The sequence below is a fragment of the Periplaneta americana genome, chromosome 12 (assembly GCF_040183065.1).
Source record: "Periplaneta americana isolate PAMFEO1 chromosome 12, P.americana_PAMFEO1_priV1, whole genome shotgun sequence".
NCBI classification, from domain to species: Eukaryota; Metazoa; Arthropoda; class Insecta; order Blattodea; family Blattidae; genus Periplaneta; species Periplaneta americana.
Window position 1 is genome coordinate 150,531,274 of NC_091128.1, and position 15,780 is coordinate 150,547,053.

The window sequence follows — 15,780 nt, forward strand, 5'->3', positions numbered from 1 at the left end:
AGAGTCAAAGACTACTCATGCCAGTTCGGTAATTTATAATGATCTTCAACATACATCATATTTACAGAGAGTGCGGAAGGTGAAATATACAATTGCTTGGAATTGCAATTAAATAAAATTATGTAACTAAATAATTTATTAATATAACTACTATAGCGAAAATAAATCTACAAATATCAACATAAACAAAATCAATGATACATGGAAATGAAATCAGACATAGGCATTAAACATAAACTAAAAAAAAAAATACTGAATAAATTTCGAAACTTAAATACACAGGAAATATTGTTTAAAACTGAGCAAGAATATGACATACAAACTGCAAGCTGCAAGGACAAAATAGAATAAAATAGTACGGACAGACATATGTGAATTATCACAATACATAACATATGAAGGGTACACGGGAATAACGATCAAGGTCCATTTTAGAAAGTTTCGAGAAAAACGAATTTTAAAGTTTAAGCACTTAATACTTTGTTATGTGTGTATTTAATAGAAATTGACCAGCTACACCACATAGTAGTACTTCCTTTCCACTATAAGATAGCATTATTAACTCAATTTCGATTTTTGATGGACCTTGACAGTTTTTCCCGTGTACCCTTCACATGGAATTTCTCAACTAAGGGAAGTTATTTAGGTACCAGTAAATGTTTCCTTTCTTTCTGAAAGAAAAAAACAAAGTCTTTGCAAAAACAGCAACACATATGAAGGGTACATGGGAATAACGATCAAGGTCCATTTTAGAAAGTTTCGAGAGAAACGAATTTTAAAGTTTAAGCACTTAATACTTTGTTATGTGTGTATTTAATAGAAATTGACGTAGTGGAATGTCAAGAACGATTATTTCCTATTACTAGCTAGACCACATGATAGTACTTCCTTTCCACTATAAGATGGCATTATTAACTCAATTTCGATTTTTGATGGACCTTCAGCGTTTTTTCCCGTGCACCCTTCATATAGGTTGATTTCAAAATCAATGGATTTCCTCTGTAAGAGCAAAGGCAGAATTTAAATCTGACAGTGATCAAGTTTAACATACACCTACGTATACCAGAAAAATGAGAAAAGACATGTTGAAAAAATTCTGCAAGACTGAAGCTATGGTTTGTTTGCGGTAAAGTTTGTCTCATAAACATCACCAGCAATAATCGTCCTACTGCCTCTATTGTAAATTAACCTTGTGGCTTCTTTGCAACTTTCTATGAGAGGCAGTCAAATGAAAATGGGTCCCTATGTATGGCAGACAAGTTGGTACCACTGGAATTTGATTGCTGAACTGACATCTGGTGGCGACTCACGAAAGCAAGTTACAACCTCTGCTTACACACTAGTCATTAGTTTATTGTGCTGGAAGTGAGATACATGTTCGTCCAACATCACTAATGGAGACAGGTAAAGAACAGCGAGGTGTAGTGCTATTTTTGACTGCTGACGGAGGAGGACGAGAAATCCCTCATTGCATGTCTACTGTTTATGGCAAACACAGCATGTCAAGCTCACGTGTACTGGAATGGTACAAGAGATTCCGAAAGGGATGCATGTTACTGCATGACGAAGCTCGTCCAGGACAGGCTCAAAAAACACAAACGCAAGCTTTACACTTAAACAGTTATACCTCAATAATAATTCGGTAAAGACCACACATATTCAAATGAACTTTTTCGTTCAAAATACTGACCTTTCCTCCTGGGACATCCTGTAGAAATTGATACATCATCTACAGTAAATATCTCAAGAATATACGAGGCGCATCCAGAAAGTAAGTTTCCCTCATTTAAAAAAAAAAGAACACACACTTTCAGGAAAACATTTATTGGCAACAGGTACAGCAATGTTTCAGCTATTTTTCAACATAGCCACCATCAGAATTGAGACACTTGTATCGTGGGATCAACTTTTGTATCCCTATGTCATAGAATCTGCCGCCTGTGAATGGAACCAGCATGTGACAGACGTCTTCAGCTCTTCGTCGTTGCCAAAACGCTCACCGGAGGACAGGAATTTCCTGAGGTGCAAGAAAACGTGAAAATCGCTGGGAGCAAGATCAGGACTGTAGGGTGGCTGATCAAACAACTCCCAGCCAAATTCCGTCAAAATAGCTGTTGTGCGCCGAGCCGTATGTGGACGAGCATTGTCATGGAGGAGCACAACACCTGCAGTAAGCATTCCACGCCTCTTGTTTTGAATGGCACGTCGCAATTTTCGCAGTGTTTCACAGTAACGGTCAGCGTTTACTGTTTCACCTCTTGGAAGGAAGTCAATGAGCAGAATGCCCTTCCTGTCCCAGAACACCATGCACATCACTTTCCGTACCCACAGCGTCTGTTTAAATTTCGTCCTGACCGGAGATCCACTATGCCACCAATGCATTGACTGCTGCTTGGTTTCTGAGGTGAAGTGCGAAATCCAAGTCTCATCGCCCGTGACAATCCTGTCGAGGAACTCGTCGCCGTCATCGTGATACCGTTGCAGAAATGTCAGTGCTGCTCCTAAACGTTGCATTTTGTGTTCGGGTGTCAGGTTTTTCGGCACCCACCTGGCATACACTTTTTTGAACAGCAGGTGCTTAGTGACAATCTCATGCAACAAGGATCGCGATATCTGCGGAAAATGGCTGCTCAGCTCCATAATCGTGAAGTGATGGTTCTCCATGATGCACTGCCGCACCAGCTCAACACAATCATCATTGATGAGGGACGGTTGCCCACTGCGCTCTTCATCATGGACACTTTGACGACCTTCGGAAAACTGCCTACACCAGTGACGCACCATCTGCTTACTCATGATGTTCGGCCCATAGGCCTGACAGAGCTGCCGATGAATTTCAATTGGCGCAATGCTTTGTGCATTAAAGAACTTTATCACCGACTGAACCTCGCAGGCGGCGGGAGAAGGAATAAGAGCTTCCATTTCGGACCACTGCTGCCACGCTACTGGCACCAGGCGGAACCTGTCCGGCTGGCATATGATTGATACGTCATAGATCTGTTACGCATGTGCAATTGACACGGCTAATTATGTTTACTTTCAAGGGGAAAAAATCGGGAAATTTACTTTCTGGATGCACCTCGTAGTATCATTTACATATTAAATTAAAAATGTGTTTTATGAAAAGATATGGAATGTTTGTAAAAAATTTACATTCATGATAACGCGAGTGTAAATGTATCATTAAATACCTGAGCCGAAGTCTGGTTTTGATTAGGATACTGTCCTGGATAGCCTTGCTGAGGTCCTTGCTGTGGGTAGTTCTGAGGGCCTCCTCTATACGGCTGACTGCTTGACCCAGAACCAGGACCTGAAAACAATTTTAAACAATCCATATTGCAAATTATTACCTCAAAACAATGGTTTTACGTACACATTTTTAATTCCCCCTAAAAATCACATACATTATAATGCAAAGATTTTTCATTTTTACGTTATCATTACTTGTGATCATTTCATTATTACGTACAAAAATATTTAATATATACTGTATATATATATATATTTTTTAATTCTGCAACTTTATTTCACCTATTGTCGGTTGCAAAGTTTACGTACCATTTGTATCTGTCTTTCATATTTTGAACATAATGGCTGGAAACTTAATGTAAATCGAGCATTCTCCTATTTTCTGCCTTTCTCTTAGTCTCCACATATGATCCACATATCTTAATGTCGTGTGAATGCAAGAACTAGGTAACTTGATTTTTCATATTTTGTGACATTGCCTATTTACTTATTTATTGTACTAAGGAATATGTCTCGTTTTCATTTACCTATTTGTTATATTGGAAAATAGATGTCGCTGTATCGTTCGATCAGTTACCAAGTTCTTGCATTACATTTTGTGCGATTTTTGCTATGCTATAAAAGAGGTAACTAAAAAACGCAAATTTCGAGTTACCTAGTTCTTGCATTCACACGACGATATGATATCTTCTTCTGCCCCATACTTTTCTCCCATTCATCATTCCTTCCAGTGCATCCTTCAGTAGGGAGTTTCTTTTCAGCCAGTGACTCAGTCAATTCCTTTTTCTCTTCCTGATCAGTTTCAGCACTTCCAGGTTGTCATTCTCCAATTCCTGTGTCCTATACTGTTGCTATAATAATTATGTGCCCAGAGCTTGTGGTTGAGTTGTACTATGTGCCCTGTCCATTTCCATTTCCATTTCAATATCTGTGCCACTGATGCAGCATCTTTTATCTGTGTCCCCTTCCTGATGTCTTTGTTCCTTGTATGGTCCTTTAGTGTAATATGCAGGATACTACTTACCATTTTCCTCTGTGTGACTTGTAGAACTTTCTTCTGTTGCTATTTTATTGTCCAGTTTGTGCTCCGTGTAAAGTACTGGAAGTACAAGCTATCTAAGAAGTCTCTCTTGAATTTCAGCTTCCGTGTTTTGTCCATTAGAATGAAACTCAGATTCCAGAACTATTTTCATGCTTGGGAAGATTCTTCTGGTTATTTATAACAGCTATTGTGAAATATTGGCCTAAATTTAAATATTCCTGAACATAGTCTATAATTTCAGAACCTACTTTGATTTCAATTTCATCACAGTTTGTCATTACTTTTGTTTTGCTCAAATTTATTCGAAATCTCACTTTTTTACGTACACAAACTCTGAAACTCTTTCAATGTTGTGCTTACTTCTTTTGCTGACTGTGCAATGAGTAATATCTAATGTATTATTTTTCGGTTTACGAATGCATGCATTTCATACAATACCGTAATTATAAAAATATGATACAGTTACAAAGTGATTGCAGCAGCAGCAGCGAAACTGTATTAATTTATTACTAGTAACTATCTCTTGAAATGCTTGTGTACATATGCCACTTTTGAACATTACTTACGCTGTGGCATATTCTGTTGTCCTGGAATCATTTGGCCTCTGTAGCCACCTTGCTGCTGAGCAAATGCAGCAGCCATGCCTCCTTGAGAGCCAGGTGCAAGGTCACCAATTGCAGCTGGTGAAGATCCAGGGGGGCCCGCAGCTTGACCTCCAGGTCCATGCATTCCATGCTGTGGACCTCCAGGAGGCTAAATCACAAATATACATCTTTAAAAGGAGCTTAAATTACGTCTAAGTACTCACAAATATACATCTTTAAAAGGAGCTTAAATTACGTTTAAGTACTCACAATATACATCTTTAAAAGGAGCTTAAATTACGTCTAAGTACTCACAAATATACATCTTTAAAAGGAGCTTAAATTATGTTTAAGGAAGTACAAAGCAACCATAAAACCAATTACGTGCACACTGAGAATTCTGTCTTAAAAAAAGCAGTGTCAAGCATTCACTATACAATTAGTTTGCAAGTCAGTATGTTGTTATTCCTAACACAGATAGTTCTGAGGAGGGAGTACAACAGGGTGGTATTAATATAATAATAATATGGAGCAATTTCTCTGTACTTTCAATTTCAGAGCAAATTCTCAAATCAATATCAATAAATGTTCAACACTGGAGAAAATTCTCTATTTTGTTATCAACAAAAATACAAGATCAGCAGGGAAATTTCTCATGATTTCTGGAGCTATCTCACGAGGGAGCTGTTAATGAGCTTATATCCAAATCTTCCCTCAAACTGCAAACACAGATTTCCACAACATATAAACAAAAATATATAAAATACACATTGCACACAGTTGCATTGTACAGTACATACAGTACCAGTTAAGCTTTGGAGTGTGTTGATACTGTTCTAGATTATGTGGAACAATTGGATTTAATTACACTTATATTGTTGCTCTTCCCAACATCCATACTTGTACTCATTATTCTATACTCACGGAAACATAAAATGGCCAGCTGTTTTTTTTAATTAAGCCCCAAATGGTACAGTTATTGACATAAATGTAACATGCATATAATAGTACATTATGCAACGAGCCTATAATGATAGTAATTAAGACGCGAGTATGTTTGTTTATGAAACGAGAGCAAGCAAGTTTCATAATTTTCATACGAGCGTCTTAATTACTATTATAGGCAAGTTTCATATGACTTTTTATGCTCGACCATATTTCTAACTTGAAATTATTCAGAAGTATTCATTTTATTCGTGTCTGACTGAAGAACGGAAGTGACCTTGTGCATAGCTCGTAAATTGTGAGATGTGCGCAGACGCGAAAGTATTGATTTTTTCCGAGGAAGAATAAAGTCATTGACCTTGATGTAATCTAGAGAATAACATGAACTAATTTTGATATAACCTGGAAATTGATTTAGAATTGAAAAACGAGATGACAAATTGAATTTATTTTAATATTATTTACAATTAACGCTAATTATTATAGTAACAGAACATAACCTTCTGCGACAGTATTGGATTTCCGGCCTCCGTGACGTTTCCCTCGTCTTTCGATTGCATATCCAAGAATAATAGAAAACCTGAACTTTAATGAATAGGTGTACTTTAATGACATGCATTAAAGGACTGCTACCAGGTGTATAATTACTACATTTCGGCATGGTCGAGCATAAAATAAATAATAAAATTAAAACTAAAAATTTAAGAGAATTTTGAAGGGGTAAAGCCGGAAATAGATGTAACCTAATAACTACTACATAAGGGAGAGGAATGTTGCAACCATGATCCACAGCATGACTGAACAGCAGCAGGGTAAGGTCGTTGATGATGTTAAAAGCCTGGGCAGAGCAAGTGCTGAGAAGGGAGGCAGTCACTATCCTCATTAGGCAAGGGATCTGATCTCTTGGACTATACAAGTGACAAAGTAAACCTTTCATATCAAATGTTACAATATTTCCCTCCTTGTAGGTCGAATGTAGAGTGATGTTGAAATAAGCTCACCCAGTAGTACCCAATTTGACATGCGAAAAAAACTAAGGGTCCAGTTTGTGAAGAATTTAATTTTTAAAATGTCGAAATTTATGGTGAGTATTAAGTCCATGGCCCATTTCTTTTAGGGCTCATTCCGAAATTTGTCTCAAAGCCTTAGGAAAACCACAGGCAGGATGAGTTGTCTCAATTTAGGAGACTACCAAGTTGGCTATGAAATGACTAACAAAGTATGGCCCAGTCGATCCTGAGGGCATAATGTGGGGAGTGGTATGTATTCTGACCAAGTTGGAGAAAAAGAATGTATTCTCAGGGATGGGGCATGGTGTGTGTGGAATGATCATAATAAACGTAAGGGGAAATGGGAGGAGAAGCAATGATTAAAAGGTATGTAATCACTTGTCCTTGAACGGGAATTTGCTACTTACTGGTAAAAGTGCTTGAATATTTTGATTTGCATCTGCAATTGAAGCTAGATATACCAAGTTACGATGCAGTATCTGTTGATATCTGAAACAAAATAAAGAAATTAAAACGTAGTGCCAAAAAAAAAAGCCACAAAGTAGTTGTTAAAAAAAGGTCAGTTACTGACTTTCTCTGTATAATTTATACATTCTAATTCCATAACGACCTTGAAATTTATGTCTTTGCCTTGAATGAAAGGATAGTAAAAAAATGGACTGGATGAACTAATATACAATTACCACTTAGGCCTACATATGGTATTTAAAACCATTGTTACAAATGCAAAACCAAAAATGACACCTGACATCGTCGTCATGATCATATTGTTGGAGTTTCAAGTGCATAATTTGTGTTTTAGTTTAGTTGCAATTAAACTTTAATAAATTAGTATAGTTCACTCTAGTTAGTTTTAATTTGTAAGCCTACATATTCTTACAATATGAAAGTCTCAATCTGGATAAAATCGTAAGAGAAGCAGAATGACTACCAAAGAAAAGCACATGAAAATAACAAAAAAGGAAAGGGGTACAGTATCCTGATTCACAGACAAGAGTGTGAAATGTTGTGTTTGATACATGAATATTTCGAGAAGAAAAGACAAAAGAAAAGTCCTCTTGAAGATGTAAGCAAAGTTATAGTTTCCTGTTTTCTTATTGACCGATTACTTGTTTAAAGATTCTGAAGACATTGTGTATGGCTGCCACTATAAAAAAAATGCACAGGTGCAATAAAATGTTGTTGTTGTTGTTTTCTAATGCCAGGCGTTTGACAAAGTCATTTGACCTCTTGCACTCCAATACTTTTCAAAGATATTATCATGGCCAGCCACTGAAGCACAGATTTTGAGATGTTCTGAATCCATTTCTTGGTTTGAGTTGCACAATGGGCAGTTTGGGGACTGATATATTCCAATTCTATGCAGGTGTTTGGGCAAACAATCACGGCCTGTTGCCAATCTAAATGCGATTTTCGTGGTAAATCGGGAATTAACTGTGGACTATGATGCAGAAAATTCCATTTTTTCCCTTGAGATATTATTATCAAATTTTGTTTGTTGAAGTCTAAGTATGTAGATTTAATAAATCTTTTCACAGAGTAATACGTAGATTTAGTAACAGGTCTGTAAGTAGCAGTGCTGCCCTTCTTTGCTAAAGCATCTGCATTCTCGTTTCCCAGGATTCCACAATGGGATGGTATCCATTGGAATATAATTATTTTATTGAGAGTGTATTTTAGTTATTTCTGCTGTTTGAGATGAAGGTGTGAGTTTAGCAATAAAATGTAGTGAATTATATTTAGCAGTAGCAGCTTTTAGGTTGCTTACAGGACATAACTGTTTGGAGAGCCACTTCTACAAAATAGGAATTCTGACGTCACTATCCTGCACTTTATGCAACACTCAAACTGATATGAACGAAGAACATCTGAAAACCTGCAGCACACTGTATTGAGAGAAAGAACTAATTCAAAAAGTACTGGAGAGCAGTGCTAACGGCTTCATAGCCAGATGCCAGACATTAAACAACATATTTAGCAGTGATTTTACAGTAGTACGTCTGCATTAATTTCTAGATTTATAAAAATCTTTTTTTCTTATAGTCAAGTTTACCCTTGTCCACGATATGGAAAATAATTCTTTCAGAGGAAATAGGATGAGAGTATGTCACACCATATACCCTAAAAACTCTTCCTTAAAATATCTTGTCTTCCTCCCCCCCCCCCCCTCCCGGTAAAAACTGAAATGACACCTCTGTGTCTATCATAATATTTTAAAAAAATGACTAAGGTTTGGATATATCTCCTAACTCTCCTTCCACACTTATCACTTTTATCACTAACGAGCACAAAAAATTGTCTGATCACCCACCAGTTGTCTATCATTGGGGTGAGGGAGGAATGCTGTTCGTGACAAAATCGCATTCATGCCTGTAACTTCCATGTACTTTACTAGAAATGTCAGATGTAGAATCTTTCCCTGCGACTATAACAGCTACAGCTTTTTCCACTGTCTCATCACTTCCAAAATGACAATCACCAAAAGAATCTTTCATTTTAGTGAACAAGTCAATGAATCCAGGTGAGGACTGTATGTTGGATGCTCGAAAACTTCTCAGCCAAACTTTAAAAGCAAGATAAGAGTTGTTTTTCAGTTGGTTATTTAACGATGCTGAATCAACTGCTAGGTTATTTAGCATTGATGGGATTGGTGATAGTGAAATGGTATTTGGCGAGATGAAGCTGGGAATTTGCCACAGATTATCTGACTTTTGCCTTATGGTTAGGAAAACCTCGGAAAACCCAATCAGGTAATCAATCCAAACGGGAATCAAAGCTGCACCCAAGCACAACTCCAGATCACATGAGTTGTGGAGAACTACAACAATCTCTATTTAATCTTGTTCCCCTCAGCATACAGTCAATGAATAGGTGAGGTCTTTCCAATCCCAGAACACAGTCGCCATCATTTTCTGTGTACTCAAAATGTAATTAGCTTTTCATGATTTGAAGATCTTGGATGATGCCATTCTACTGATTGGCATTTTCTTTCTTGAGTTCCATGAGAGACCCACATCATGTTTAAAAAATTCGTCCCTCTCTCGCACATAGAGACTGAGAAATGTTAAAGCAGCTTCCATTAATTAATCTTATTTGTTGAAGGGCCCACCCAAATGGCAAAGTGCCTCGTAACAATTATTTGTAGAAGAGACCTTAATATTTGAGGAAATGAATCTTTCAGTCCAAGAGTGAAGAATCTGTCCCTGCAAATTTTACCACTGACTTTTTCTTCAGTCCCTGTCTTGTTACGGGACATACGGAACAGTAGGTCTAATTATCGTGAACATTTTATCTTCCTCGATTAAACATCAAAATAATTTCTACACATTTGCTTGGTTCATAATGACATCAGTGATTTCTACTAGCTAAACATGTTACGTATTTAGAAACTGAATCACACATCAAACTTAGCACTTTGCGAGATTTGCAATTTTGTCACCCATTACAAATGCTTAGTAAAACAATTACAATAAACCTACCATCATGAAACTTGGTAGGCATTGAGGCAACACATCAAAGAATTAGTTAACCTTGAATCAAGAGCAGTTATTCACATGCATAAGTGCTATACTAAATTCTTTACTTTATGAATAGACCTCATAGTTTTCAAGGTTTATGTGGTACAAAAACCAAGTGTACTTACTGCATACATTCCTGAGCTTTTCCTTTGCTTTGATATTCTTGAATTGTTTGAATCAGGTGGCTATTTTCATCCAGCATCTGTAATAAAAATCACTATGTGAAATCTCATAGATAAAGATGTTGTGCTTTATGCCATCGCACACATTCATTTACATAGTAGAAACCCTTTTTAACGAATCTCTGGAGGATTACTTTATTTTTCCTTCAATAGGATTTTCCTTAAAAGGGGGTTTTCATAAAATGAGATGGAAAAGCTAAAATAAGTAGTATTAACTTATGTGTTCTATACCAAACTTTATTATAACCATTTAATTAGGCCCACAATTATTATTTGCATTAAATTTCATTACAATAGATATTTTTTTAACTCTTCAAATGGTGTAACACAAATGTTTTTCTGTTTGGTTGAACCCGAACCACACTGAAACTCAGCATTGAAAATTTCTTCTTTCTTCATTATAAATTGGTAGTAGTTGGCACATGTGATAGTGTTATTTGAGGATTAGCCTCGACATCCCTTATTATTTTCAATTTCTGTCTGATACTTAATTTCTTCCATTTAATCAACATTATAACGATGTATAAACAACAAACAATAAAAAACTTGGAACCAGGATCCACACAACCCGAGAGAACAAAACAAGGAAAGCCTCCACTCTGTGAAAGCAATTCAAAGCTAGACCATAAAGAACTATAAAAAATAAAGCCACCGTGTGACGCCACATTAATATCAATTGAGATGGCCTATCGAATATGCCGGTACTATTCATTACTGAAAGTCAAGTGGATATTTTGAGCTTCATTGTCACAATATCATTTGTAAAGTATACCTTAAAAGTGGGATTTTCCTTAAACCAGGTTTAAGCAGGTATTAATTACATTATTCTTATGGCAATTTGGCTAGGACTTAACAGATTATTCTTTAAAAACGGGAATGTTAAAATGGGGTTTTATTGTACCTAGGTATTTAATTTCTCTATCCATGCAAACAACTCTACTCATATTGGGTGAATTACGGCAAAAATAATACTGAGATGCTTTTCTTGTTTTGATGATCAAATGAAACCCTTACTGTAATGAAATTGGTTAATCATTTCCACTTGAATTAACCTATTTAACTAATGAAATAAATATACTTCATGAAGTAAAATGATTTTTGAAGTCAAAAACTACACTACAAAAGAGAAAATTAAGAATTCGAATACAATTAGATCAATATGAAATAAAATGACGCATGAATGAGAACGGAAATCAATATTGAAATAAATATAGTTACCTCCAATACAATAAATGACTGGCTAATTAAAAAGTATGAAATAGATACCCAACATATAAGTCAGAAGGTAAAGATGATGGCTGCCTGAATTGGAACAATTTCAGACTGTATATTTGAAAATCTGACTCGAGGGATTCTATTTCACTGAACCGTTCCTCAAATGCCTTATTTAAATTAGTCAAAGACTCCACAAATGCAGCATATTGTGAATCTGTATCATTAGACACAAATTTGCTTAGGTTTGGAAAATGAGGCAAATTCTGTTCTTGCAGTTATGTCCACAAATCAAGTTTCATTCGAAATGCTTTAATTTCATCGAACAATAGTCAGGAGATCTTTACCTTGCAAGGAAATATTTAGGGTCACTTAAATGATTTGCCACATCTGTCAGGAAAACCAAGTCTAAAGCCAAGAAGGGTCGATCAGTTGGGGAAAAGCTCGACCTAGCACGCTGTTACATCATCACAGCATAATGCACCTCGCTCTGCCCTAGCTCCACGTATGGATGCACTGAGTGCAGGTTGTCCTCTGTGAGCACGGCTGATTTAGAATATAAAATTGTGTCACTGAACTAGTAGCAGTAGCAAAAATACAGTTGCGGAACTGATTTAAGTGCCAGAAAAGAGAAAACATAAGAGAAATTTCACAAATGAGTAGTTCATATGCAATAATTTAACACACACACACGTCAAAATTCGTGCTAATACGAGGCATCGCAATTAAAAAAAAAAAAAAAAAAACGAAACTCATGTCAAGAAACTTTTGATTTATTGTCAGAATCTTACAAATTAACTTAAAAATCTCTTGATAATCCATGTTGAATCTTTCGTACACTAATTACTTTTAACACTTGAATATAAATAACTTAATTGATTAAATGGCGATCTTACGCGTGTTAATTATGTAAGCATGTGTGGCTTACAGCTGTTTCGGTGCTACTTAACATCATCCTCAGAGCCTACTAGATCTCGGTGCTATCTCAACTTCGCTGCCTGTTGTATGGGTGCGTTCGTGTGATGAAGAGTTGTGTCAAATATGTGTGTGTTCTGAAATTGATCTGTGTGTTGAGTATTTGATTAGGGTGTGTTTTAGTGTGTCTGTATATTTCATCCATTTTGAATCTTGCTAGCCGCACAAATCTTACAGTATATTTCATACTGTTCTAGTGTGTTGAGTTTTTGGTTTTTGGGTTGTATGTGTAGGATTTCCATGTCTGTATTTATGTTATTATATGTGTGGTTAGCATTGGTTATGGGTAATTCCATAATTATGTCAACCAAATTGCCATTTTCTCAAAGTGGTTCTAGACAATTCTTGAATGCTATACCAGAGACTTTAATGTCTATATTTTATGAAATCAAAGATAATTGGCCGTATTTTTGCATAAATCATATGCTGGCAGCACTGTGAAATGAAGATGCTTGGAAGTGAAGACATATGACAAGGATGATACACTTCATGTAAAATTCCTTCGGCATGAGAGGAAGTCCAAGAAATTCTTTTCGCCTGCTATTGGTGATGAGGCTGATATTGACAAAGACCAGGTTATAAAAATTCTACCAGAGCCACAATTTGATAATAGGCTTAAACTAAATTTTCAACATATCTGTTTTGATAATGATGTTCTTTAACTTGCAAATGCATGTAATTTTGTAAATCATATTTGGAATATGTGTCTGTCACAGTTTGTATGTCGTGTCTGTCACGAGAATAGGGCTTAATATATACTTCATAAATGTTTCAAATGAAAAACTATCTGTAGCATATTAAGGAAGGATATTCTACCTTTCTATGATTATAGTACTAACAAAAGAAGTTGCTAATATTGGAAGATATAGTACATTGTTGGACTTCCCTTTAAATTGTGTTCCTTTTTCTGTCGTGTCTGTCACAACATTACTTGTACTTAGATATCTGTAATAAATAGAGATTGATACTTGCTCCTTACATGAAAGTGTAGCTGTGTACATGCACTTTGTATCTGATATAGTTTAAAAGTCTGCTAATGTTATGTTGAAGTAGAAATAAATCTTTATATTTTTGTAGAGAGTCATTTGTCGTGTCTGTCACAAATGGAATTACCCTTATGTGTTCGGCATATGTAGATGTATTATGTCCTCTGGTTATTGCTTTAATGTGTTCTTTATATCGAGTTTGGAATGATCTGCCTGTCTGTCCAATGTAGAAACTGTCGCAACTATTGCATGCGAGTTTGTATACGCCTGTGTGGTTGTATTTATTTGTTTGTGTTGTTTGTGTGTCCATGCCGTACTGAGCAGTTCGAAATACAGACTTAGGGGATATAAGGTTCAAGATAACTTGCAATAACAGTACGTAGGCCACGTTGAGATGTCTTCGATTGCTAAACTTTACGAAAATTAACCAATATCCTATAGTAAAAGAATCCCAATTATTTTGTCAGTTATAAATTAGCCTAAAAATATGTTTTGTTCTTCAAAAATCGATTCTTAAATTAACTAAAACATTAATATTAATAATAATATTTGACATAGCTACATGCATGGATATAAAAATGACTGACTAAATCTTTGTTCTCCTTCCTTTATAATTTGGTTTCCATACCATATTTTTTTTAAATTATTTGGTACAGAAAACTTTTGTCAGTCTCTTATGCCTTCATCTTAATTTGGCTTAATTCCTTACAACTGCGTTACCACTTACTGACCAAAATGCATATATATAAGATACTCCAAAAGTTGCCTGAACTAACTAAATCTAAACTAAATTCAAATTTTCTAACTAAACTACAATACGATAATACATTTTGTCAATGCTGCTTGGCATCGCCTGTATCAAAGGAATTAATGTGAATAGACGTCAATTAATTAACAACGGTAAGTTTTAACCTTTGACTTACAAGACTTCAGTATGAAACACTGCAAAATACACACATAATGGAATTGTGTTCTTTTTCAGTAAATTTTAATATAACTCTAAGCCCACTTTCGTATTTTAACATTAGAAAAGTCAGAATAAGCATTACCCCAAGTTAAGACTGAATAGTAGGCTATATAGGAAAGAGTTGTCATAGTCTGTTAGTTCATAGAACTGTATAATATAACTTAGTACTAAATAATCTAGGTACTGTATGTATTAATATTATAAACAAAACTGTGAGAATCAGTTAGAAACGCTTACTTTCTGTATTTGTGCCGGATTTGGTGGTGGTCTTCCTCTTTGCACAAATGCTACCGACATTGTAACTCAGTCTTCGACGCAACGCTTTCAATTGAAATTTGAAAATATATGCACTTCTTCAGTAATATATCATCCAAGAGAACCGTTTTAATATCTGTCGGTGTTTGAATGCACCAAAACACGAAAACAATATGAACATTAACCACTTTGTGTGTTTCAGTATATCATTCAATCACGACCGATCACAACTTCAAAATGAATCTTTACTTTTTATTCTTATTTTCGATTCTTTTCATTCCTCAATGTTGCCAACATACTTTTAATATTTGCATATCTTTTTCACGGCATAAGTACAATATTACAACACCCGTATTTGAATCCATCTATTCTTTTGGCATATTATACTTTCAGAAAAAAATATAAAACTGCGTTTTTCGACGATTTCTATTATATCACTCAAAACAGCCCAGTTGGTTGTACTGAAACAGTGTATAAATAATGGCAATAAAATTCTCCAATCATAAAATTCAAGATTGGAGTTTTTAGCCAATCACAATCATTAACGCCAGACACACATTTTGGTCACGTGATGTGCTTCAGCTGAGAGCAAATGGCGTCGTCATGGGTGGGGATTGATTTACTCTGTTTTTAAAATCATGAATGAATTCGTTTTAAATTATGTAAAAGTGAAATATTTTCCACAAAAAATTATTTTGTAAGTATGAAGAAGTCTAATATATAAAGCATATAAGGAATTTTGTTGTACTTTTACCATAACATAAGAATATATTTCACGTGTAAAGTTCAGTAAACAAATCCACCAATACATGATACAAGCAACAGAACATAAATAAAAGGAAATAGTATTACCTT

General features: G+C 35.5%; 2 protein-coding genes across 3 annotated transcripts in view; one reads left to right on the forward strand and one right to left on the reverse strand.

The window, feature by feature from the left end:
* LOC138710999 (protein SSXT-like) overlaps window positions 1-15,378 on the reverse strand; it is a 31,882-nt gene extending 16,504 nt beyond the window's left edge. For both annotated transcript variants that reach the window (XR_011335336.1, XM_069842270.1), the window contains exons 1-5: window positions 14,908-15,378; window positions 10,474-10,550; window positions 7,238-7,319; window positions 4,858-5,044; window positions 3,192-3,310 (exon numbers count right to left, since the gene is read on the reverse strand). Coding sequence is in view for 1 of the 2 variants with exons in the window: in XM_069842270.1 (XP_069698371.1) it covers window positions 3,192-3,310; window positions 4,858-5,044; window positions 7,238-7,319; window positions 10,474-10,550; window positions 14,908-14,967 (525 nt within the window). In the remaining variant the exon portion in view is untranslated. The remainder of the gene's footprint in view (window positions 1-3,191; window positions 3,311-4,857; window positions 5,045-7,237; window positions 7,320-10,473; window positions 10,551-14,907) is intronic.
* Window positions 15,379-15,512: 134 nt separating this feature from the next.
* Window positions 15,513-15,780, forward strand: part of Pcif1 (Phosphorylated CTD-interacting factor 1) — a 38,402-nt gene continuing 38,134 nt past the window's right edge. Inside the window, exon 1 of the mRNA XM_069842271.1 lies at window positions 15,513-15,622. The gene's annotated coding sequence lies outside the window, so the exon portion shown is untranslated. The remainder of the gene's footprint in view (window positions 15,623-15,780) is intronic.